Source organism: Giraffa tippelskirchi, chromosome 1 (assembly GCF_054371585.1).
Source record: "Giraffa tippelskirchi isolate mGirTip1 chromosome 1, T2T-mGirTip1v1.2.pri, whole genome shotgun sequence".
Lineage (NCBI taxonomy): Eukaryota > Metazoa > Chordata > Mammalia > Artiodactyla > Giraffidae > Giraffa > Giraffa tippelskirchi.
In genome coordinates, this window is record NC_137275.1 from 180260778 (window position 1) to 180287944 (window position 27167).

The 27167-nt window shown below is 40.9% G+C and overlaps 1 protein-coding gene across 7 annotated transcripts in view; it reads left to right on the forward strand.

The window, feature by feature from the left end:
- TDRD7 (tudor domain containing 7) overlaps positions 1–27167 on the forward strand; it is a 98146-nt gene that overhangs the window by 62333 nt on the left and 8646 nt on the right. For 4 of the 7 annotated variants that reach the window (XM_081511140.1, XM_081511131.1, XM_081511146.1 and 1 more), the window contains 7 exons: positions 5798–5984; positions 10255–10366; positions 12081–12283; positions 14380–14514; positions 16440–16526; positions 22718–22852; positions 25100–25210. In XM_081511140.1, coding sequence (XP_081367266.1) covers positions 5798–5984; positions 10255–10366; positions 12081–12283; positions 14380–14514; positions 16440–16526; positions 22718–22852; positions 25100–25210 — 970 coding nt within the window. The remainder of the gene's footprint in view (positions 1–5797; positions 5985–10254; positions 10367–12080; positions 12284–14379; positions 14515–16439; positions 16527–22717; positions 22853–25099; positions 25211–27167) is intronic. The other 3 variants (XM_081511170.1, XM_081511162.1, XM_081511154.1) reach the window with 2 other exon arrangements.

Sequence of the window (27167 nt, forward strand, 5' to 3'; positions counted from 1 at the left end):
GCCTTTTGTATTGCCTGGGAGAAGGAATTATTGCCTAAGTGGCTAATGATCACTGAAATTATAAACAAATAGTCCAGTTCCAGGTACTTGCTGTGGACTTTTGGAGAAAATGTAGACTCAGTTCAGTTCAGTTGTTCAGTCATGTCTGACTCTTTGCAACCCCATGGAATGCAGCACTCCAGGCTTCCCTGTCCATCACCAGCTCCCAGAGCTTGCTCAAACTCATGTCCATTGAGTTGGTGAAAAATACCATCTAACCATCTCATCCTCTTTTGTCCCCTTCTCCTCCTGCCTTCAATCTTTCCCAGCATCAGGGTCTTTTCAAATGAGCCAATTCTTTGCATCAAGTGGCCAAAGTATTGGAGTTTCAACTTCAGCATCAGTCCTTCCAATGAGTATTCAGGACTGATTTCCTTTAGGATAGACTGGTTGGATCTCCTTGCTATCCAAGGGACTCTCAAGAGTCTTCTCCAACACCACAGTTCAAAAGCATCAATTCTTCGGCACTCAGCTTTCTTTATAGTCCAACTCTCACATCCATACATGACTACTGGAAAAACCATAGCTTTGACTAGACAGACCTTTGTTGGCAAAGTAATGTCTCTACTTTTTAATAAGCTGTCTAGGTTGGTCATAACTTTTCTTCCAAGGAGCAAGCGTCTTTTGATTTCATGGCTTCAGTCACCATCTTTGGAGTCCACGAAAATAAAGTCTGTCACTGTTTCCATTGTTTCTCCATCTATTTGCCATGAAGTGATGAGACTGGATGCCATGATCTTCGTTTTTTGAATGTTGAGTTTTAAGCCAGCTTTTTCACTCTCTTCTTCCACTTTCATCAAGAGGCTCTTTAGTTCTTCTTCGCTTTCTGCCATAAGGATGGTGTCATGTGCATATCTGAGGTTATCGATATTTCTCCCTGCAATCTTGATTTCAGCTTATGTCCATAGCTCAGTTGGTAAAGAATCTGCCTGCAATGCAGGAGACCCCGGTTTGATCCCTGGTCGGGAAGATCTGCTGGAGGAGGGAAAGGCTACCCACTCCAGTATTCTGGCCTGGAAAATTCCACAGACTGTATAGTCTATGGGGTCACAAAGAGTCGGACACAACTGAGCAACTTTCAGTTTCACTTTTTTATCCAGCCCAGCATTTCGCATGATGTACTCTGCATATAAATTAAATAAGCAAGGTGACAGCATACAGCTTTGATGTACTCCTTTCCCAATTTGGAACAGTCCATTGTTCCATGTCTGGTTCTAACTGTTGCTTCTTGACCTGCATACAATTTTCTCAGGAGGCAGGTAAGGTGGTCTGGTATTCCAATCTCTTTAAGAATTTTCCAAAGTTTGTTGTGATCTACACAGTCAAAGGCTTTAGCATAGTCAATGAAACAGAAGTAGATGTTCTTCTGGAACTCTCTTGCTTTTTCAATGATCCAGTGGATGTTGGCAATTTGATCTCTGTTTCCTCTACCTTTTCTAAATCCAGCTTGAACATCTGGAAGTCCACGGTTCACGTACTGTTGAAACCTAGCTTGGAGAATTTTGAGCATTACTTTGCTTGTGTGTGAGATGAGTGCAATTGTGGAGTAGGTTGAATATTCTTTGGCATTACCTTTCTTTGAAATTGGAATGAAAACTGACCTTTTCCAGTCCTGTGGCCACTGCTGAGTTTTCCAAATTTGTTGGCATATTGAGTGCAGCACTTTAACAACATCATCTTTTAGGATTTGAAATAGCTCAGCTGGAATTCCATCACCTCCACTAGCTTTGTTCGTAGTGATGATTCCTAAGGCCCACTTGACTTTGCATTCCAGGATGTCTGGCTCTAGGTGAGTGATCACACCATCGTGGTTATGTGGGTCATGAAGATCTTTTTTGTATAGTCCTTCTGTGTATACTTGCCACCTCTTTTTAATATCTTCTGCTTCTTTTAAGTCCATACCGTTTCTGTCCTTTATTATGTGCATCTTTGCTTGAAATGTTCCCTTGGTATCTCTAATTTTCTTGAAAGATGTCTAGTCTTTACCATTCTGTTGTTTTCCTCTATTTCTTTGCATTGATCACTTAGGGAGGCTTTCTTATCTTTCCTTGCTGTTCTTTGGAACTCTGCATTCAGATGAATATATCTCTTCTCCTTTGCCTTTTTCTTCTCTTCTTTTCTCAGCTATTTGTAAGGCCTCCTCAAGTAACCATTTTGCTTTTTGCATTTCTTCTTTTTGGGGATGGTTTTGATCACCACCTGTATAACGTTACAAACTTCAGTCCCTGGCTCTTCAGGCACTGTATTTGTTAGATCTAATCCCTTGAATCTGTTTGTCACTTCCACTGTATAATCATAAGAGATTTGATTTAGGTCATACCTGAAGTGGTTTTCCCTACTTTCTTCAATTTAAGTCTGAATTTTGCAATAAGGAATTTGTGATCTGAGCCACAGTCAGCTTCTGGTCTTGTTTCTGCTGACTGTATAGAGCTTCTCCATCCAGCTGCAAAGAATATAATCAGTCTGATTTTGGTATTGACCGTCTGGTGATGTGCATGTGTAGAGTTGTCTCTTGTGTTGTTGGAAGAGATTGTGTGCTATGACCAGTGCATTCTCTTAGAAAAACTCTCTCAGCCTTTGCCATGCTTCATTTTGTTCTCCAAGGCCAAATTTTCCTGTTACTCTAGATATCTTTTGACTTCCTACTTTTGCATTCCAGTCCCCTATAATGAAAAGGACATTTTTTTTTGGTGTTAGTTCTAGCAGGTCTTGTAGGTCTTCATAGAACCGTTCAACTTCAACTTCTTCAGCATTACTGGTTGGGGCATAGACTTGGATTACTGTGATATTGAATGGTTTACCTTGGAAATGAACAGAGATCATTCTGTATGTTCCTTGAGCCTTTTGATATCATTGCCTGGGAGAAGGGAGAAGGAATTATTGCCTAAGTGGCTAATGATTACTGAAATTATAAAAAAAAAAACAACAGTCCAGCTCCAGGCACTTGTTGTGGACTTTTGGAGACAATGTAGACTATATAGGAAATGAAAGACAATAATTTGCCCTTTCTGACCTGGGATAAAGAATAGGAACCAGTAGAGCTGCATTTCCAGAAGGAGCAGCCCAAGATGCGGCTGTGGATGGACAGACTGGACAGACTGGGCAAAGGCTGAAGCAGAACAGGATCCAGGCTCCTTCAACCAAAATGTCCCTTATGGCGTGGGCTCTCATTCCTCCTTAGGGTCGTAGCTGAGCTGGGAAGACCCAACGAAAAGCCACAAAGAATTATGGCCAAGTTCTTTAATAAAATATTGCAGCAAAACTATTAAAGCTCTTCTATCTGAACAGACTAAGTCTGATAAAGAAGTGAGAATCAAGTATCTTTGAATGTTCAAACTCAAACATGCTGAAGCTTTGTTGAGATCTGTTTTATATAGGGGTGGTAAATGTATGGAGCTTTTATTTGAAAAGTGAAGTATGGCCTGAGGATAGAAAGAGCTTGCTGAGGGCTAGGGTTCCCACTGTTGGTCCCTAATAAATTGAGGTAAAGAAAGGATGTTAAGGAGCACATTGCTAACATTTACCATTTGACGTTATAAAGGAAAAAGTCTAAATCTGCTTCCTTGGCAGGATCCTTGTGTGTGTGTTACCAATAGTCATTGAGGCCACTTTCAGAGACCAGTCACCCAGCACTGGACTGGATCAATCATGTGATTTCTTACGTTCTTCCCAAGAGTTGGCAGGAACATGGATCAGTTCCTAGACTTCAGTAGGAGGGTTCCAGTCTATTCCAGGATGATTAGGTCCAGGGTCCTCTGGTTACCTGAATCTGCTTTTTCAGTATAAATTAGAATCCCAGTGTCAGCATTCTGTGTGTTCTGGGTGGCAGGCAACGAGCAAGCATGATAGATGATATCTGCCCTCGGTCATTGGTATCCCCCAGCTACCCTGAAGGCTTAGCAGATGCAGCAGGCTGAGCCCTCTTCTGTACCGATAGCTTTACCCAGGCAGGCAGTAGACTCTGGAAACTGATGGGCTTGTAACTCACAAAGTTACACGGAGGTGCTGTGGCAGGACCCTTAGGTCAAGTATGGGAATCTGTTGTCACCAATCTCAGAAATTAACTTTGTATAACCTTTATTTGTGGCCCACCTCAGTTGGCCTACATATCATTCTTTGTTCACTTGCTCAGGTAATTTGGGGGTAATGACCTCATTCTTGCCACCACCCACTATTAAGCCAGCTGTAACATTGCCTCCCTACCCTGCCCAAGGCATGTAGCTATCATCGTTCTCTGCTGGTGACTGCAGAGAGCAAAGCTGCCTTTGGAGCTCATGCTGCTTCTCACTACCTTCCTCCTTCCTGGCAGGATCCCATGCTAGGCAAACCACCAAACTACGGCTGGAGCCTAGGCCTCTGCCAGTGGATCATTCAGGACTGCATTGCTACCAGGAGTCCCCATGAGACTCCAGGTCTCAGGAATTGGGCACTCAGGCAGAGGTGCAGATGTCCTAGGAGACCCCAGAGCCAAGAGTGCAGCCAGTACCTTAACGTTTGTAGAGATCAATAAACAAATGATAGAGTATGGAGTGAATAATATGCATGTCATATGTGGGTTTAAAACAGCCTTTGCCTCCAAAAGAGGCATTATTTCCATTCTGTGTAGGGCTTTTAAAAGCTTCTTTTCTGCTAGTATCAAATAGGTTGACTCTAGTGTTTTCTGCCCTGCTAGTAGTTACCAAGAATATAGGAAGACACTCCTAAAGGAATAGTTTCTTAAAAGCTCTAATAGGACTATTTGGGCCCCAAGTAGAAACTGGAACAGTTCAGAAAGCCCTGTTCTTGTGGCATATCCCCCATCTCCCTGGCCAGGTGACTCTGGTGTTGGTACAGCATAGCCTTAAAACTCAAAAGGCTTCATCCCATGGCTGAGATAGCTGCTATTACAGGAGCCACACTTGATTTGCCAGGTTTGCCATTCTGGAAGGAGACCTTTGTTGGAATTGTCTCTGAGGACTTAAGGCCAAGGAAACAGCAGCCTATTTATGGCAGAAAGGAAAGTAGTGAACTGGGACAAGGTGATTGCAGTTGTCAACAGCAGAAAATTATAGAAGGGGGTAGAAGAGTATCCTGAAAAAATTTTTTTCTTAGGAAGCATACAATTTAAAGAGGCATTTATCTAAGACATGTCATCTCTTTAAGGGTATCAGAACTTAGCATTTTGTTATGATTTGTTCAGTAAGTTGGAGGGAGGGCTTGTCACATGGTTTTGTTTATTTTCTAGGGTTTGTTTTTCTCTTGGAGAAGTTAAGTTTCATTGGTTTTTCAGAGCTTGAGACTTGTCCATATGCACCTTAGTTAAGGCAGAACTATTAACTAGATTCTCTTCTCAGTAATCCACACAAATCTCCAGCGGCCTGAGTCAGAATCTCAGGTTGATTCCTGCTCATCTGGCCTCCTCTGGTGTCTTCCTTTCCACTTTCTCTCTTCCCTTCCCTTGAGTCTTCTCTCAGCCTAGTCCTCCTCTAAAACTCCTTGACCGCTTACTATTACATCCACGAGGTCACTGCATTGTTGTTAAGCATTTGCTCTGCTTTGTGGTGTGTTGGACTTTGGTCTTGTTTTATGATCCACAGTGTTGCATTCTCCTTTTTCAAGATATAAATGTTTACTAAATCCACATTCTCCTCCCTGTTGATGTAAGCAAATCTGAGCCTGGCACCAAAGATGACAGTAGAAAAACAGAGTAATATTAATGAATTCCTGTAGCTTTCCTTCTTCCAGCTTGCTTCATCTGTGTTCTTTTCCTTTAATTCAGGTATGTGGGCAAAGACTACTCTGCTGCTCAAGAATTAATGGAAGATGAGATGAAGGAGTACTACAGTAAGAACTCTAAGGTCACCCCAGTCCAGACTGTGCAGGTTGGCCAGCTGCTGGCTGTAAATGCTGAAGAGGATGCTTGGTTAAGAGCGCAGGTGCTTTTTGCAGAAGAGGGCAAGATAAAGGCAAGCATTATGAAGACAAGCACATTATTTTTCAAATGAAAATATTGCTGCTAATATTGTGTCCTCTAACTGTATTTAGTTTTCTCCAAAAGTTAAAAAGATAATATCTGTAAAAAAATAACACTAATAATTATCCCTGTCAGCTTTTAAGTCAGTGGTAGTTATATTATCTTAGAGTTTTAGTTTGAAAAAAGAAAAAATTTCTTCTCCATTGGAATACCATAACCCATGATGTAATTAATCAGGGAAAAAAAAAAAAACCTGTATTCCTATTCCTCAGGGTTACCTAATGAATACTGATCAGAGCTCTGTGGGCTTCTTATCAAGGTCAGTACTTGGAAATGAGGGAAATCATACAGATTGGAAGAGATGACATTCTCTCCCCTCTTGCACAGCCAGCTGAGGGGAACCCCAAATAAGACTTGGCCGTGCCCCAAGTCTTGCCCTCTTGGTCATCTCGGAAAGGTCAGAGGGTGCTTTCACTAGTCTAGTCCATCAGAGGCTCCAGTACTTCCAGACTTGGCCGCATTCATGGTGACCAGCCCCTGCCCTGCTGCCTTTTCTTTCCTTCAGCTTAGAGACCCAAAATGAGAACTTGCTCATCAAAGCACAGTTTTGTCTAAACTTTGAAAATCAGAGTTAGCACATCTCAGAACCCTTAGCACTGCACGGGGCGGTAAGTCCAGATGATTAGGACCCCAGTCAATATGTGGCCCTGTCACCTGCTATGTGCTTAGTGAGAAACATGAGTGATCTCTGGGTGATGGGGGATAACTGTGCTAGATGTTAGCTCAGCTTCAGTCTACTTCCTGACTGTTTCCCTGCCCTTAGGAAGTTCAAAACTTAGCTGCTCGAAGGCACAGGGATTGGTTATGAAGAGAAGAAATGTACAAACCCTGATGATATGTTAAGAGTGCGTCAGGGTTTATAATAAACACTGCAAATCCTTCACAAGGACATCCCCCTGTCTCAGATCTACAGGGCAAAAATCGCTTGGTCCTCCATTCCTTCCTTACCTTTGCTTTGGGAATTTAAACTCTGGAGTCAATTAGACCTGAGTTTGAGTCCCAACTCTGCCACTTCTAGCTGTGTGACCTTGGAACTTCTCTGATTCCTTACCTATAAAATCAGACACTATCATCATCCTAGTATCTGCCTGTTATACTTTTCATTCATTTTTTCCATTGTCTTAGGGAAAGAGACAAGACTGACAAGGCTTGTCCTCGAGAAGCTTTTATGCTAGTAAAAGAAGACAGATAATGAACAAGTATACAATAAATGAAAAGCAGTGAAGGAAATAACCAGGGTGCTGCAATAGAAAATAACTGTGAAGGAAGGGATAAGCAGGGAGATATTATCTGGTGTATTTGCTTCTAAGGTTATTCCAGTGGCCTATGTGGGGCATAGGTTGTAGTGTAGGGCAAAGATCAAAAGTAAGACCAGTTAGTTGGCTGTTGAAGTAGCCAGCAGTTGCAACCTGAATTAGGGTGGGAACAGTGGAGACAGAGGTAACAAGACAGACTCAGGATGTGTTTGGAGGTACAACTGACAGGACACTAATTCATTGGATGTGGAAGAGAAAAAAGGAGAAGGTTCAGGATGGCTGATGAGTTCAGGGCTTGAGCACCTGGGTGGATGGTCATGCCATTTATTGAAACTGGGAAGTCAGGGAGAAGAATCAATATATAGGAGAATCAAGAATTTTGTAGAACCTATTAGGTTTGAGAATAGCTATCTGATTTCACCTGGATGAGCCTGGAGCTCAGGGAGAAGTCAGGACTAAAGAGGTAGCAACAGGGTTGGGGGGGGCATCAGCATATAGGTGCTACTTGAAACCCTGGGACTGGGTCAGGTCACCTAAAGGAAGAATCACCCGTGGAGCAGAGAAGGGGACCCAGAACCAGGCTCTGAAACACTTCAGCATTTAGATAGTGGGCGTGAGAGGAGCAAAGGAGACTGAGAATGGCCAAAGAATGAGGAAAACCAAGAGGACCATGTCATGGGAGCCAGAACAGGAAAGTGCCTCATGGAAAACAGAACAGGAAGCAACCGGCTGTGTCATTGCTTCTGAGAGCTGTGGGCTGGTGTTAGGAATAAAAGGGGTAGCTTGGTGTGTTGTAGATAGTAAGCTCTTTAAGATAGCAGTAGTTGTGGCAATCCTGGCCTGATCTTGTTCCCATATACCTGTGAACTAGAGATGAATTTTACCCCTTACTAGGAGAAACACTAGCTACTCAACAAGTCTTGTTTCTCTTGAATTTTGCTATGCCTGACAGCAAGTATCCACTCCCTCCTTGATTTCTGCAGATTTTGGTGAACATGAGAAACAGGAACTGGCTGTCACCCCTCAGGTTGGTGCCAGTTTGACCTGGTCCAGACCCACATCCCAGAGGTGTCTGCTGGTTATTACTCAGAAGGCACTGTGAGACCTGTGGCCACTTGAGGGAGCCAGAGAGCCAGGAATGGACTGGGGCCCAACGCCAGGATAGTGAGCCTGCCTGAGCTGATCCCCGGGTGAAGGGCAGAGGGTTGTGAGGGTCTAGCCAGACGTCCACGGGCAAATGTTATATGAACTACAGCTGACATGCGAATACATGGTATCGTGATTCCAAAGGATAAAGAAAGAAAAGAAAAGCTTCAGAGTTATAGAAACCCTTTGAAGAATTTAGAACAGTATTGTTTCGTCTCTTACTGCTGGGATTACATTCTGAATTGCCCGGGAATCATGATTTCACATATTATGTTCTATTCTCAGAACATGTTGTCTCCATTTTAGGCCTAGGAAGAGGAGAATCCAAGTTGTCGGTGGTGATTACTATTAAAGGAAACAAAAGCTGCGTGAATCCTGAGGTTTTGGGGAAGGAAATGCAGGTGCTAATTTGGGGTTGGAGAAATGGCTGGCTGCAGTGTGGGGACCCTGCCAGGGATTGAGGCCTCAGGGAGCACTGAGTCAAGATATGAGCTCTAACAGATGATCCTTTTCAACCTGGGACACACAAGCCCCATAGCCCCATTTATCAGGTGGCCAGGGAAAGACTTTAGTTGTCTCTCTATGCTTTTCTTCCTTAGATTCTCTGATGGGGGAGAGTTTTTGTTTTGTATACTTAATACCAGAATCTCAGTACTCAGGAGCTGTGGACTTTATTTTACTGCAGAAAGTAAAACTCTGTATTACTTGGTATTTCTTTGCCATGCCTTATTTTGTCTTGTTTTTGTAATAACTATCATCTGCTTTAATTAGAGAAGCATGCTAAATTTTCAGCACTTTCCCTCCTATTCCTAGGTGTCGTTCTAAATCAAAGCTTAAGCTCTCTAGATTTTATTTTTCTCCAAAAGGAAAAAGGCTTTGGTTATATGCTGCTGCTGCTAAGTCGCTTCAGTCGTGTCTGACTCTGTGTGACCCCATAGACAGCAGCCCACCAGGCTCCCCCGTCCCTGGGATTCTCCAGGCAAGAACACTGGAGTGGGTTGCCATTTCCTTCTCCAATGCAGGAAAGTGAAAAGTGAGAGTGAAGTTGCTCAGTCGTGTCTGACTCTTAGCAACCCCATGGACTGCAGCCTACCAGGCTCCTCCGTCCATGGGATTTTCCAGGCAAGAGTACTGGAGTGGGTTGCCATTGCCTTCTCCCTTTGGTTATATAGTCCTTTTCAAATAAAGTTTTATTAATACACTAAACATACTGTCCAGGCTCTCAGTGATCTGTGTTGGTGATGAGAAAACATCATGCAGGTTTCTGTAAACACAGAACTCTGTCCAGCAGACTTGGGATCTTTTCCTGAGCTAGATGAAAGCCTAACCCAGCTTCCCAGCCCTGAGAAAAAACAGAATTATCTACTTTTACAGTGTAGGATTTCATGTTATCCAGCTGCAACATCATTGCTGTCATTGACAGCATCTCAGTCCCTGGGAGCATAACAGCTGAGAGCAGGCCATCATTAAGTGCTGCTTTGGGGGTTTAGAATCTGACAGATACCCCAGTGTGTTCCTCCTCTAGAAACAAATAATGGAGGGGTGTAAATCAGAAAAGAAGGAGGTGATGTAGGCATTATGATAGTAGAGCAAGAGCGGAGCAGCCAGGGATGGCAGATCAGATACATGTGCTGCTGACAAGCTGATAACAGAAGGCATCGGAGCTCAGCAGTCTTCCCTCTGCTCCCTGTTGGCAAAGGAATAAAATGAAGCCAATTAAATGCATCGTGAGGTTTTTTTTTTAAGGAGTGAGGATAAAGAATTTTATTTGAACCTAAACATTGTTTCTGTTATCATTAGGTATGCTATGTTGACTATGGTTTTAGTGAAAATGTTGAAAAGAGCAAAGCATACAGATTGAACCCGAAGTTCTGTTCACTCTCATTCCAAGCTACAAAGTGTAAGCTCGCAGGTAAAAAGAAACTTTTTTTTAAAAGAGCTCTCCACTTCGGTGTGTATTACCATTGTACTTTGGGGTAGTTAAATCCTAAAGCATACTAAGTATTTCCAGGTGTTAAAATGTGTTATTTCTTGAAAGGTACAAGTAAATTCATGTTTAATGTTCTCTGTATAGGATATGATCATTATAAAAATGTTATAATGTTTTTATATATTTTTGTTGCATTATATATAGCATAGCATATTTAGTGTTATTATTCAGAAATCTACTGGACATCTGAGAGGGTTTGGTGGTTGTTGCCCTAACTGCCCTGGCAGCAGCTACTCGAGGCCCTGTATTGTGGGATTTGGTCAGTTTAAATCGTGTTGTTCAACCTGTTGTGAAGTGACTCCCAGCTTTCCTACTGAGATGGACTCTGTAGGTACTTACTGCTTATTACCATGGAGCACCCTCTCATGCACCCAAGCATGAGCCTGGCTGTAGGTCATGGTCAGTCTCTGGCACTGTCAAGTATTACTACTCTTTTCTTTCCTCCTCGAGGAGGCATAGAGAAATGCATGTGTGTGAGGATGACATGTCGGGATGGCCTAAAAGTATGGGGGACAAATGTTAACATTGAGGAAAGGCATGGAAATATGTGTGCATCGTGCATGAGAGCTGGAGCTAGATTCATAAAGTGATCAAAATTGTTTTCATGAAAATTAGACCTATGAAGAAATACCTCCTCCCAGCAGGGCTAAGTCTCTGTGTCAGAGGAGCTGGATCTGGCTCTGTATGTGAGATACATCTTCAGTAACTTTAAAATCCTGTGACAAACCTGTGGAAGTTAGTTTTGGAAAGAACATACCAGGAGCACAAGTAAAGATTTAGGATGCTGAAATGAAAGGTTTAATAGAGGCTTAGCTATGGGAAACAGGATAAGAACAACAGAAAGGTAGGTCATAAGGAGTCTGTGAACTTTTGCTTCTGGATTTAAAGGGGGAAAACATAGAAACAGACATTGTAGTACCATTGGGGAAGTGATGCCCTAGTTAAATTAGTTTAATAGATTAACTTTGAGTGGTCATATATATTATCTATGAAATTACAATTTTCTAAGAATAAAGAATAATTTGACTGATAAAATTCACCTAATACCCATATTACATTAAACAGTATTTAATCTTTCTTTCATAAATCAGAAAGTTCTTTGGGATTCTCAGTGCCATCATGGTGTACTTGAAAAGAAAGGGAGTGAAGAGCCTGTCTAAATTTTCACTAAACGCATGTTTGTGAAAGAAATAATTGTGTATACTTGCTTAGAAACTGAAAATAAAAAAACACCAAGGTTATACTTTTAGGAAGAATGTTCCAAATCCATGACTGTAAGACGTAATTGGTTGCTAATTTTTTATATGCATTAGTCTTTGTTTTACATATGTGTTTATATGTAAAGTGAAGGCTGTTTCTCCTAAGGTAGAAATTCAGATTGATCATCAACTTCTCTTCTTGCTGTAAGGTTGCCTGCAGCTAGTGTAATCATTTAAAAAGACATTCACATTATAATGAAAATTTTTAAACCTAAGGCTGGATACTACAAAGAAGTTTGTAAAACAAAGCTTCCCTAAAAATTTAAGAATTTTGTAGTAGATTCATAATTGTAATAAGTAGCCAGAATGAATACAATCAATGTATCTTAAAATGTTTCTTCAATAAAATAGAAATTTAAATATTCAATATTTTTCAGGGTTGGAAGTTGTAAGTGATGATCCTGACTTAGTGAAAGTGGTGGAATCTTTAACTTGTGGGAAGATCTTTGCAGTGGAAATACTTGAAAAAACTGACATTCCACTGGTTGTTCTGTATGATACCTCAGGAGAAGATGACATCAACATCAATGCCACCTGCTTAAAGGCCATATGTGACAAGTCACTAGAGGTTCACCTTCAGGTACCACCATGACTCCGGTTGTCTGTTCACACATATCACAGGAAAGAAATTCACCAGAATAGAATGCTGTACATTTTAGGCTAACATTAGATAGAGACAGAATACATATGTATTGAGAAAAAAAAGATAGAGGGGAGTTAAAAGTGGGGGGAAATGCCAAAACATAAATAGTAATTGTTAAGAATTGGATTTTTATTTTATTTCCGAGTTCCTACAAAGAGCATATATTAATTTTATATGAAATTATTTTGCAAACATAAGAGAAGATAATTCAAAAGAAGGGAAAATTAGATCAGTGAAGATATTCACTGAATTGCTGCTTTAACATTTTTAAAATGTGAACAACATAGATGTCTGAAGGAAAGGACACCTTTAAATAAATTATGGAGCAGGCACTCTAAAGAATAGGATGAGGTGTTAAAAATGATTATTTTAGAAACTTCATAACAATATTGGGAAAATATTGCTTTAATAATTATCAATAGAACAACAGTGAATTGCCTTCATACTTCATATTATGATTTGACTAAAAGTGGCTAAAATTAAACCTTTTCTGTTTTTTTAAAGTTACTAAAATTCAGGTGGGCCATTGGCAGGGATTAGAAATAGACTAATAATGGGATTCATCTTTTGAGAGTTGTTTATTTTCATTTCTGTTAATGTTGCAAAAATGTATAATTCTTTTTCTAAATTAATGGGACTAAGATCTTGGCATCCGGTCCATTCCATGGCAAATAGATGGGGAAAAAGTGGAAACAGTGACAGACATTATTTTCTTGAGCTCCAAAATCACTGCAAATGGCGATGCAGCCACAAAATTAAAAGACACTTGCTCCATGGAAGAATAGCCATGACAAACCTAGTGGTTAGTTGCTCAGTCATGTCCCACTCTTTGTGACCCCAAGGACTGTAGCCCACCATGCTCCTCTGTCCATGGATTCTCCAGGCAAGAATACTGGAGTGGGTTGCCATTCCCTTCTCCAGGGGATCTGCCTGACCCAGGGATCGAACCTGGGTCTTCCTCATTGCAGGCAGATACTTGACTGTCTGAGCCACCAGGGTAGTCTCAAACCTAGACAGTGTGTTGAAAAACAGACACTGCTTTGCTGACAAAGCTCCGTATAGTCAAAGCTGTGGTTTTTTCCAGTAATCCTGTACAGATGTGAGAGTTGGACCATTAAAGAAGGCTTAAAGTGAAAGTGAAAATCACTCAGTTGTGTCTGACTCTTTGCGACCCCATGAACTATACAGTCCATGGAATTCTCTAGTCCAGAATACTGGAGTGGGTAGCCTTTCCCTTCTCCAGGGGATCTTCCCAACCTAGGGATCAAACCCAGGTCTTCCACATTGCAGGCAGATTCTTTATCAGCTTAGCCACAAGGGAAGCCCAAAGAAGGCTGAGTGCCAAAGAATTGATGTTTTTGAATTGTGGTGCCAGAGAAGACTCTCAAGAGTCCCTTGGACAGTAAGGAGTTCAAACCAATCAATCATAAAGGAAATCAACTCTGAATATTCACTGGAAGGACAGATGCTAAAACTGCAGTACTTTGGCCACCTGCTGCAAAGAGCTGACTCACTAGAAAAGACCCTGATGCTGGGAATGATTGTGGGCAGGAGGAGAAGGGGATTACAAGGGATGAGATAGTTGGATGGCATCATTAACTCAATGGACATGAGTTTGAGCAAACTCCAGGAGATGGTGAAGGACAGGGAAGCCTAGCGTGCTGCTGTGCATGGGATCACAAAGAGTTGGGTACGACTTAGCAGCTGAACAACAACAAAATTAATGGGGAGAAGATAAACCAGAGTTAAAGATATTCTTAGCCTTTTAGACAGGGGAAAGTGGTAATAATATAATATATGCAAAATGTCTACTGTGTGCCTGATACAACTGAGAGCAGATATTCCTTTTGAAAGAGAGATAGCCAAACTAGTTTTTCACATTTACGTTATAAATTTCATTCTGTCCTATCTGTCCTCTTGCTTGCTTCAAAAATTGTAAAATGCAGAGACTTTCAGTGAACTAGGTCTATCCCCTTAGGTACATAAGAGCTGCACTCTGTTCTCAAGCATCCTTGCTGTGTCCTTTGTTCCAGGTTGATGCCATGTACACTAATGTCAGAGTGACGAACATTTGCTCCGATGGCACACTCTACTGCCAAGTGCCTTGTAAGGGTCTGAACAAGCTCAACGACCTTCTGCATAAGATAGAGGAATACTTCCACTGTAAGGTATGGCTGAGCAGCATCTATTTCCAACATGAATCCTAGCATTGCAAACAAGAGGAGTTACTAAATTGTATTCTTGTAGTAAGTTTTGAACAGTTTAAGGTAGAATCTCTAAAATAGAGGGTAAGATCGCCAGACTTCACAATTTGAAACAAAACCCCTCACTGGTTTCTGCAGGATAGAATGAGGATAATAATAGTGAGTATCCACAGGATGGTCGTGAGGACTAGTCACAAGGCTGCTGAGCGTAGGGCCTGGCTCATAGAAAGGGCTCAATGACAGGTCGAGGTGCAGTTGAGGAGCCTACAATGCAGCTGCCTGTGACTGTCGTCTTGTGCAGCTGGCTCCTCTGCCTGGACAAAGACAGAACTGTGGAATTTACAAGGAGAATAAAACTTACAAGGCGTCATTCCTCAAGCTCTTTATGGTCCCTGAGAGAACCTGTGCCCTGGTAAATGTGGTTCTACAGTTATACTTATTAATAATCTCTTACTGCCTGTAATGCAGGAGACCTGGGTTCAATCCCTGGGTTAAGCAGATCCCCTGGAGAAGAGAAAGGCTGCCCACTCCAGTATTCTGGCCTACAGAATTCCACGGACTGTATAGTCCATGGGGTTGCAAAAAGTCGGACATGACTGAGCTACTTTCACTCTTAGTTTACCCTTTAAGTCTAGTATCATTTTCTCTGAATCAAGATCTGTAGAGGTTTTCTTTTAAGTTCCTAAAGGGATTTCTTTACCTCCATTAGGACATTGTAGTCGTAATCTACAATATGCTATGGTTTCCAAACGACTAAACTCCTATGCCCCTTCAACTCTGACCCCCTTACCCTGGAAGTGAACCCTTCTCTCTAACCTACAGAGCACCCCAAGGGCCTCATAGCACTTGTACGCAGCATTGTTTCAGCTGTTTGGATGTTTGTTTGCTTTACTAGAGTGTAGGCTTCCTGAGGGCAGAGACTGAGCCTCCCCAGGTTCTGGTAAGTACCTAATTCATTTAGGTACTATAGTACATTATCTAGTGTCTTACATAAAATCAGTATTCCAAAATATTTGCTGAATTGGAATAAACTTGTGTTCAGACTACAGCCTAGAATCAAGACATTAGATCTGTAGCTTTACCTCTTTCTCCATTGCAGATGTCTTAGAGGTATCTCAGGAGCATTACTTAAGTTTGGTTTGCTAATCTATCCTGGAGAAATCTGAGACACCCAGAGGGTGGACTATAGTTACTCATTTACATGCATGTGCTTATTATCTATGGTGATGAAAAGCACCCTTGATAGTTCTTAGTGCCCCGGGAGCTCAAGTGGAGGGAGACATTGCCTTTGAGGAGAGTAGAAACATTTACCCTGAAGGAAAGAGCCAATGGCAGGTCCCCAGCTTCAAGCTACAGAGAGGAGGAGGATGAAAATATGAACTGGCACTGATTTCCACATTTGTGTTGATAACGTTTCTTTTGTTTTGGAATTAAAATCTTATCTTTGAATCTGAATGTTAACAAAAGAGAAGAGGAGGCCTAATGGACAGCTAACCTAACCACCTCCCTCTCATCCAGGCTGTTCTTTTTATCGGATTCATCTTCCTCCTTCGTATTTGACTGATGGTGCCAGAGCCTGGATGAATCATCCTGACCTCCATGCTATCATTTTTAGACATGTTAACAGGGCTGATTTATGATCCATGTGCAAGGAAGGAGAGTAGAAGCACTCACTCTAAAGGAAAGAGTAGACAGCTGTCACCAACAAGCACAGGAGGAAAAAGGCCGAAGTCCTACAAGCCCAGTACACATGCTGTGTCCGCTGCAGTGCAGGCCTCACTGGAAGTCTGATCATGGACAGGGAAGCAGTCGACCTGCACCACAGTAGTGGTGTGGCAACATGCTCTTTGCTGTGAGTAATGAAAGTGTCATGTGTTTGTGTTTTGCAGCACATGACTTCTGAGTACTTCATTTCATTACCCTTCTGTGGGAAAGTCTGCCTCTTCCACTGCAAAGGAAAATGGCTACGAGTAGAGGTAAAATTAGTCACTTGACTATTTTTTAAATTTAAGATGAAATATTTCAGATGTACAAACAAGATTTTTTTTTTGTTTAAAAAAAAAATCACCAGTTTAAGAGATGAAACATGACTATTATAGTTGACCCTGCCTGTCAGCAACCCTTGTTTTTACTTCCTCCCTGGGCATACCAGCTGAATTTGGTATTTCTCATTCCTCTTCACTGCTTTATACTTTTACTATATTTGTGTCTGTACAAACACACTTTTCCTATCTGTATATTTAAAAATAGAAATAATCAAAATACAGAAATGAATAGTATATGTAATGTTGTCATTCAGTTGCCCAGTCATATCTGATTCCTTGCAAACCCATGGACTGCAGCATGCCAGGCCTCCCTGTCTCTCACCATCTCCCAGAGTTTGCCCAAGTTCATGTCCATTGCATCGGTGATGCCATCCAGCCATCTCATCCTCTGATGCCCTCATACTTACAGTAATACTTATAGTAAAAACATAAATACTTAAAGTAATACTTACAGTAAAAACGTGAATAAAGTATAACTGAATGAATGTTTTAAAAATTTATATAAACTGTAAAATGTATTGATTCTTCTGAAACATGCTTTTTCATTCCTTATGTTTGTGATATAATCTGTTTTCCCTGCTATATGATTTAACAGTGTATGAATATGCCAACATTATCACTCCATTCACCTGACAGTGGATATTTTAGCTTGTGTCAAATTTTTTGTTACAAACGGTGCTACCCTAAAACTTCCCGTGCACATCTCACAGGGTGCACATATAGGAGTTGCATTTCTAGGTGTAGGGAGTTTCTTTCCAGAGTCACCCTCCCTTGATGGTGTAGCCCTTTGAAAGTTCTGACTTCTTGGGGGAGTCTCATGTCCTCCCTCTCCCCTGCCCAGGATTGCTTGGGTTTCAGTTTTCACATACTCCTCTGTTTCCAGTGCCTAATAATTGTTTTATTTTTCTTGCAAGCTCAGTTATGAATTTTAAAAGAGGTTTGTTTTATTTTATCATGTATTCCTTTATGTTTTTCAGAGGCAGGTTTTGGATTTTTATGGTTGCTGTTTCTTTCTTTTCTTCTTTTTTTTTTCTTTGATACCTAGTTTCCCCAGTTACTAAATTGCAAATCTCGGCTCAATTTCATTTTTCCTGCTTTTCCTTTGTTACAGTGGTTCTTAACCTAGGTGTAAAGACCTCTACTTACAGGGAGTGCCTGAACCCATCTACCATAATCATATGCATATTGTGTGTGTGTATGTGTATGTGTATGTGTGTATGATGTATTTTGAAAGGAAAGTATTCATAATTTTCATAAGATTCTGAAAGAAGCCAACCTTAAGAAAGTAAGAATCATTGCTTTATTGAGTTTTAATACCACATAGCAACATTTTGATAACTTAATTGTACTGATTTTCCCTTTTAGTAAATCTTAATCATGACCACTTCAATAAAAGCATCAATTTTGAAATAATTATTGTCATTAATGTGAATGTGTCTTAGAAAGTTGAGATCTGGGTATATGACTAAAAGTTATGTGCTTAGCTATAAACTTCAAAGCATGACTTGTTAAAACGAATACAACATTATTTGAATTTTAAAGCTCTGTGCTGTGTAGTATATAATGTATACATGCATAAATACTTAATTTTTAAGCCTTTTATTTTGAAATAATTTCAGACTTTTAAAAAGTTGCAAGAATATTTCTTTTTTTTTAAATTAGTTTATTTATCTATTTTTTAACTTTACAATATTGTATTTGTTTTGCCATACATTGACATGAATCCACCATGGTGTACATGTTTTCCCCTTCCAGAACCCCCCTCCCACCTCCCTCCCCATCCCATCCCTCTGGGTCATCCCGGTGCACTAGCCCCGAGCACCCTGTATCATGCATCAAACGCAAAAATATTTCAGAGTTCCCATATACCTTTTACCAACCATCACCAATTGATAACATCTTGTATAACCATTATCAAAACCAGGAAATTAACACTGGTACAATATTATTAACTAATCTGCAGAACATACTGACATTCCCAGATTGTCCTCCAAATGTCCTTTCTTTGGTCCTCCAAGTTGTATTTAGTTGTCATGTCTTAATTTCCTCTAACCTAACAGTTGTTCAGTCCTTGTTGTTTGTGGCCTTTTGAAGAATAGCAATATTTTCTAGAGTATCTCTCAACTTTAGTTTCTCCATGTGTATAATCAGGTTATACCTTTTTGGCAAATACCTTCTCATTGCATGCTCAAATACTTTAGATAAATATCTAGTATTTTTATTGCTATCAAATTGTGATTATCTACCTTTCAGGTAGCAGAAGTATTCATTCTCTTAATGATGCATAGAAAGTTAGCGAAAGAAAGATGATTAATGAAAAGCAGGTCCTGTGTTTAAATGATGTATTTGCTCTTGACATTTTAACTTGTCTAACTTTAGCACATACATATTCTGAACTTATTCCATACATCCAGCCAACTTGATTCAATGCAGAGGCCATTACTCTCCGTTTCCCTGTAGAAGTGATCAGCCTTCACTCTGCACCATCTTCCAGTCAGTCTTCAGTCACTGACACTTGACTTCTGCCCACACTCCATCAGAGAGCCTGTTCTTGTAAAAGCATCTTTATTATGCAAACAAATTAATATCTTCCAGGTCTTACCTTTCCAAACCTCTTTGCTTCATCAAATAGTGGTGAAACTTGAAATTCTCTTCTCACTAGGCTACCATGTTATCAGATCCTAATCTTCCTTGTGATAGTCTAATGTTTCTCTCTCTTATTTTTCACCCAAAACCTCCCTCCATCCCCACTTCTGGAATGTCAGTGTCCCCAAGTCCTACCTTTGCTCATCAGTCTTCTCGGCCTCTTTATCCTTTTGGGTAATCCTATCTCGTAGTTTCAGGTACCATTTCAGCCCTAATGACTTCCAAATTCATTTTGCAGCCCCTGATGAACTGTAGATTTAAGCAAAAAGCCAACCTAATTGTTCATTTCACAAACTTTAAGTTCTCTGTGTCTGAAACCAAAATACTTTCTCCCCATCCTTACCTTTCTCCCGTGTCTCTGTTTTAGTGGTACCTTCCTTTGGGCAGCCATTCAGGCTGTTTCTTAAGAGTTATCTTTGAATCCTACATCTTCCTCAGTCCCTCAATGTAACTTATCACCAAATGCTGCTGATTTTACTTCTTTGTCAATTCTTGCTCAGATCACTGCAGTACCACGCCAACTGTTTCCTCTGCCTTCACCGTTGTCTTCCTCAAGTCAAGCTCTGTACCACTAAGAATGAGCAACCCAAAATGCAAGTAGTGATACATCCAGCTTATGATGAGATTTACTGTTTCCACAGGACTATGTGTTGTTTGTTAAACATGACTGATCTCATTAATGTTTGCAAAACCCTATTATCACCTGTTTGTACTGATGAGGAAAGTAACTCAGCTGATCAGTCGGGTAACTGACATGTAACTGTCAGAGCCACCAGGGAAGCCCAAAACCAAATTTATCAGATCCCAAAGCCCTCATTAGCAATTTTATAAAGTTGACCACCTCATTCTTCTACTTAAGGCTTGACATTGGCTTCTAATCTGCAGGGTAAAGTCTCAGTTCTTGAAGACATATGTCTGTCTCTCCTGACCTTCCCTTTGCCTGTCTCCCAGCCTCACCTCTTGCCTTGGCCAGCCTCTCACTTGATGCTGTAATGTAACCACAATGCTTGTAGTCACCACATGTGAGAACTGTGTGTGCCTTTGCCCATCCTCTCCCCTCTATTTGAAATGTCACAATTAGCCTCTAACTAGACTCCTACCAATCTGGTTTACTCCCATTCTTCATTTAAGGTCCAGCTCTGAAAGGACATAAATTTGTGAAACTTATGAAACTTCAGTTTGTGAAAAAGGAAATACACGTGTCTAGTAAATATGATTATTTCTTAAAGTGACTAAAATTTACACAACTCAAATTATCCAAAGTGATTTGTTAGATAAGTCACAATGGATAGACTTAGGTAAAATTACACAGAAGACAAATGACATGAAATATGTTTATGAGACATAGTGTGAAAGGCAGTCAACTATGAAATAGTATCTACAAACATGTTGTAATTTTTATAAATCTAATTTTTGTGAATCATAGAAAAAAGACTAGACAGATAACTGTAACCTATAGATGACGAGTGATTTTTATATCATTCTTTTTAAGTATCTAAATGTTCTATAGTGTAGGCATTTTACTAAAATAAGAAAAGTAAATTTTGGGGAAAAAGTACCAATTCTAGGCTTTCCTTCCTCCTGAAAGCTAGCTCTAACACCTGCCTCCTGCTGGGTCAGTTAACTACCCTGTGTGTTCTCATAATACCCATGCAGATCTTCATTATCACCCTTACTACAGTATAGTATGGCATGTATTTGTCTCCTCTCTCATAGCACTAGGAGCTCTTTGAGAAGGGGTGGTATATCTCTGTAGCCCAGTTATGCCTGGATAAGGCAAGCATCCATACCAATGTATATATTCGGTATGTGTGTGTGAATAAATGAATGCATTTTAAAATATTGTTCCATGGGACTGTTTGTGTTTATCATGTCTTAAGAGGTTTAGAAATTTATGCTATTAATCAGGCATTACCTGGGACAGTAGAAAAAGGCTTCACTTTTGGTGAATCTGACTTCAAGCTGAGAGTGGCCCAGTTCCTGACAGTCTTCGTATTGAAAGCACCACCACCATGCTTAGGTAGCAGTTAGTGCAGTTGTAGATGTGAAATCTTAGCCCAGATAACCACCCCAGTGGGGTTGTATTTGGCCAGTGTAAATATTTAACGGGCTTTTCTAATGGTGAAGAGAAGGCCTTTTCAGCAGGTAAAGAATCCACCTGCAATGCAAGAGACACAGCAGACACAGGTTCAATCCCTGGTTCAGAAAGATCTCTTGGAGGTGGGCATGGCAGCCTACTCCAGTATTCTTGCCTGGAGAATCCCATGGACTGAGGAGCCTGGCGGGCTCCAGTCCGAAGGATCATAAAGAGTCAGACAGTTGAGCAACTAAGCACAAACACACACAAATATTTAACAATGGCAAATACCACAGTGGCATTTTAGGGGCATATTAGGGGAAACTGGACTTCCCTGGTGGCTCAGATGGTAAAGCGTCTGCCTACAATACGGGAGACCCAGGTTCAACCCCTGGGTAAGGAAGATCTCCTGGAGAAGGAAATGGCAACCCCACTCTAGTATTCTTGCCTGGAAAATCCTGTGGACAGAGGAGCCTGGTAGGCTACAGTCCATGGGGTTGCAAAGAGTCGGACATGACTGAGCAACTTCACTTTAGGGGAAACTGGGCATTTAAAGATATGTCCAGAATCTTATATTGTGATGTTGCCATTTGACCACAGGTAGGTAATTATTCAGTATTCTTGGGCTTCCCTGGTGGCTCAGATGGTAAAGAATCCTCCTGCAATGAGGGAAACCTGGATTTGATCCCTGGGTTGGGAAGATCCCCTGGAGGAGGGCATGGCAACCCACTCTAGTATTCTTGGGCTTCCCTGGTAGCTCGGCTGGTAAAGAACCTGCCTGCAATTCAGAAGACCTTGGTTCAGTTCCTGGACGGGGAAGATACCCTGGAGAAAGGATAGGCTACCCACTGCAGTATTCTGGGGCTTCCCTGGTGGCTAGATGGTAAAGAATCCACCTGCAATGTGGGAGACCTGACATTCTTGGTTCCAATTTTCAGTTAGGCCAAATGATACAAATTATCATTGGGCTTTCTGACTAGGCTACAAAATAGCAAAATGTGTTTTAAAAATATATAGTGAAATTCTGTCTCTGAATTCTATTAATTTCCTCATTACTGAGACACAATAGTTTTCCTCTCCCTCATGTGCTAATATTTTGAACAAACTGCATCTTATACTCAACAGCATATAATGATATACCAAATTGTTTTATAATCAGTAGTGTCCTAGAGTTGCAAACATAGTAATTATTACTATATTTATGAATTAACAGCAAGATGTCAATTCTACTGTAAAAGAATACCTATTTGGGAAACAAGTACATTTTAAAATAAGAGAAAATTTAACCAACATATAGTCTTTGTTGCTTTTTATAATGCATTTTAGAGTTGTAATTGAACAGAGCCATTTCGGCCTGTTGGATATGCTAATAAATCAGCCAAAACTCGTCTCTTCACAGATCACAAATGTGCACAGCAGCCGGGCCCTTGATGTTCAGTTCCTGGACACTGGCACTGTGACGTCTGTGAAAGTGTCTGAGCTCAGGGAAATCCCCCCTCGGTTTCTCCAAGAAATGATCTCAGTGCCACCTCAGGTACTGTATGTACAGCCTGGGAGACTAACTGGAGGGAATTTGAACGAATTCATAATCACATTGTGAGATGCTCCCTCAGGTTTTGATAATGATTGAGCTTGCAGCAAAACTGGAAATGATCCAGATGTGGAGTGGCTGACTGGGTTTCAGATGTAAAATTTTGCTTAGACAGGAAGGCCAGTCAGACTTAGAGAATGTTGTTTGATAAATGTTTTTTCAAGCATGTTGAGTCATCAGGCTATACTGTCCAGTTAGAAATTCTATTTGAATAATTAGATGACAGTGCTGGCTTCTACACAGTTTCAGGATATTATATGTCGGTATTTACTTCCAGAGTTCTTATAAGTAACCTGTCTTGGATGTGTTTATATTTAACCTTTTCCGCATAGGTTTTGGGGGCTTCTCTCGTAGCTCTGCTGGTAAAGAATCCACCTGCAATGCAGGAGACCCCAGTTCAATTCCTGGGCTGGGAAGATCCCCTGGAGAAGTATTCTGGCCTGGAGAATTCTACGGACTGTATAGTCCACGGGGTCGCGAAGAGTCGGACATTACCTAGCAACCTTCACTTCACTTCCGTAGGTTTCAGTGAAAAGATTAACTGCAGTCTGTCATTCCTCTCTTGATAAAAATCCAGATGATAAGAAGTTTGAATACCTTTGGCCTCTGTAGCCCTTGTTAGAACACCCATCCAGGGCCAGCCTTACCTAGAAAAGGTTCCCGGGGCTGGAGGGGAAGGAGGATCTGTCCTACTGCTTCTGAGTGTCTGAAGGTTATGCAAAGTGTACCTTCTTGGTAAAAGCCACTATAATTTTTCTATTAACCTTATCTGGATTTGTTATTTGATAATTGTGAAGTTGGGAAAACCTTTATAACCAGCTAAGCCAAGCCTCTGGCTAACAGCATCTCCCTAAGAGGTTGAGAGTAGCAAACGGATGGCCTTGGCCAAGGCTGACCCATGAATATTGGATATGAGCTGTTGGCTCATATAGTGTTTTAAAATGTGAGTTAGTCGTCTGCTTCTATCTTCTCAGACTAGAAAATGTGACTCTACTGAGCAGTTCCTTTTATAGGACAGCGCTCTAAGGGAGCTTGGGAGTGCCGTTCTCTGTAGGGGAGGGCGCGAGCTCTCCAGTGCCCAGGCCCCAGCCCGTCTGCCTCACTCCCTCATGCCCACCAGCTAGAATCTGCTCTCTCTGCTCTTAAGTGACCTCCCCACCCAGAAAGGAGCCTCATCCAAGGGGCACAGTGGGAGACTGGGGGCCCTCAAGGGTGAAAAGAGGTGTGACAGTGAGATTGGGGTGCAGAGAGGAAAGGAGGAATGTAAGAATCCTGGAAGTAAATTTGATCTCCTTCACAAAATTGCCTCCATCAGTTCAAAGGCTCCCATGAGACTGGAGGGAGTCCCTGGGGTTATCTTTTCCTCCCTGAGGTAGACATTCTACAGAAACTTATGCAGTGATGGTGGGAGGTAGAAAACATCAGGGAAAATGAGGCTTTTAGGTATCAACGGGTTTCCGTTTTTCTTAGCCTTCTTAATTCTCGTGACAACCTCCTTCAAAAGTGAAAGTGGCTCAGTCGTGTCCAACTCTTTGTGACCCTATGGACTATAGTCCATGGAATTCTCCAGGCCAGTATACTGGAGTGGGTAGCTTTTCCCTTCTCTAAGGGATCTTCCCAACCCAGGGATAGAACCCAGATCTCCCGCATTGCAGGTGGATTAGTTACCAGCTGAGCCACAAGGGAAGCCCTCCTTCAAAAAGGTGAGCACAAGTGCCTGGGGTACTCCAGAACTGCTCCATTTCAGCAGTAAATCTCCACAGAGTTCTACAATGAATCAGGTTTCCTCCAAATGACACTTCATTTTTTTTTTTTTAAGTTGGACTTAGAGGGAATACTTCAATATAAGTCCTAATCTTGTCTTCATGTTACACAGGTTAGTATGTCTGAGTCTGTTTCACCATCTATAAAATCAGATGGCAACACTAGCCTGCCAGTATTGTAGTATTGTATCATAGGGTGAGAAGTCTGTACTAGGCTTTTATAACCCTGGCTCATAGGAATAAAGATAATGGTAGTAATATAAATAGGAACAAGACGCTCCAGCCCGAGAGCTGTGATCGTCACTATTAGCTGTTGCTTGCTTTCTATCTTGGCAACATTTGACTTGTATGAAAATAATATTGACATTACACTTAAGTACCTATTTTAACATGGTGTGCCCTCTTTTCCATTGTGTTTTCTTTTCAGGCTATCAAGTGCTGTTTAGCAGATCTTCCACAATCTATTGGCATGTGGACCCCTGATGCTGTGCTCTGGCTAAGAGATTCTGTTTTGAATTGCTCAGACTGTAGCATTAAGGTTAGTTATCTTAATGGTCTCGATAAATGGAAGCTTGTCAGCCAAAAGGACTCATTTGGTTTTTGTGAAAGAATTTTATCTTCCTGTAAACTGATGCTTTCACATCTGACACACTTTTGTAGTTAGGAGATTGATTACGTGTAGCTATGAGACATTCGTGGTTTAATTTTTGTTTAAGAATTTATCCTGTATCTGCAGTATTATGTTTAAACCTTTTATATAATTTTTTGATTATTAATAAAGTAGCAAATAGTTTTCAGCTCTTAATTTGCTCCATGATAAGGAATTAAGTACCCAACAAAGGACCACATATTTCTCTCTCTCTTTTTTTCTTTAAGATTTATTTATTTGTGTTTATTTTTTGGCTGTGTTGGGTCTTCATGCTGCATGCGCTTTTCTGTGGCTGTGGAGAGCAGGGGCTACTCTCTTGTTGTGGAGCAAGGGCTCTAGCGCACTGGCTCAGTGGTTGTGGCACATGAACTTAGTTGCTCCACAGCATGTGGGATCTTCCCAGACCAGGGATTGAACTGGTGTCCCTTGTATTACAAGGTGGGTTCTTAATCACTGGACCACCAGGGAAGCCCTGGGCCATATATTTCTTGATAAATGTTTCTAAAGACTATTTAAGTAAGTCCTGTATTTCTTTTTTTTCCTGAAGTAAAATGAATTATAAACAAATTTTGCTTATAATCTTGTTTTTTTGTCTCTTTTCCTAAAACTTATATAAACTGCTTTCCTTCTAATGTGTTTCTTTTTCACACTCTTCAATCTTTATATCAAAAACACTGCTCATATTTCCAAGAATAGAAATGTAACATTAAAAAAAAGAAATGTAAGATAGTATTTCTCTATTTTAACTAATGTAAATGGTGTTATCATTTTATATAAGCATGTAACAAAGTTAACAGTAAAATGTCCTTGAGAAATCTCTTCATGAATATCTCTCAGTTATTCTAGCCCACACTGATTTTCCTGTCCTCATTCTCCTCTAGAGCTTATCATGGACAGTCACACAGTTATGTACCATTATGTATTCTTCAGTTGCCACACAAATATTGTTTTCTCAGCTACATTTTCAGCTCCTAAACCCAGGGTATCAGTCAATAAAACTACTTTTAGTGGTTGATGTTTGAAATAGTGTTTCTGTACCATTAATATCAAAATGAATTAGCAGTCAGTACTTCATTAACGCTCCAAAGGATGAATTTAAATTGATTCCTCTTGCTATGAGGAAAACTTTTAAAGTAAATGACTTTAGAAGGATTGCCATGTTGGTGCTTCCTTGTCTTCATGTCTGTGTTCCTGCCTTTCATTTCTTAGCCCAGTTTGATAAAAGATAGAAGTATCTCATTTTTGTTGTTCCTAAGATAAACCAAGGAAATGGCAACCCACTCCAGTATTCTTGCCTGGAGAATCCCATGGACGGAGGAGCCTGGTAGGCTACAGTCCATGGGGTCGCAAAGAGTCGGACACGACTGAGCGACTTCACTCACTCACAAGATAAACCAAAGGAGCTGGTGAGAAGAATTAACAGACACCCAGCCCTCGGGGGCACACAGCAGCCTAGTCCCAGTTACCAGCCTGTGAGGCTTCTGTACAGACTCTCCCACTGCCACCAGAAGAATGTAGACAGATCATTGGAGGTCTCCTGGGCAAAAAGTGCAAAATGGTGACTAATTTTGGCCTATTCAATGGAGCTTTCTTCCTCTTTTTCTCCCAAGGCCCCTCTCTTCTCATATAACTAGGGAAGAGGAAGAGGGGTGAGAACAGATACTAGGACCAAACAAGGAATTTGGACCCAGGGTCCCAAAAGATATGGTGAAAGGCAAAGCTTTTTCTTTCTGCTCCCTGTCCGAGGGTGCACCAGCACTAAGCAGAAAGCTTATAGGATGTTTTTCTATTTTTATGGTTTTTATGTTGAAGTTGGATGATGAGCACATGGGGATTCAACATGATA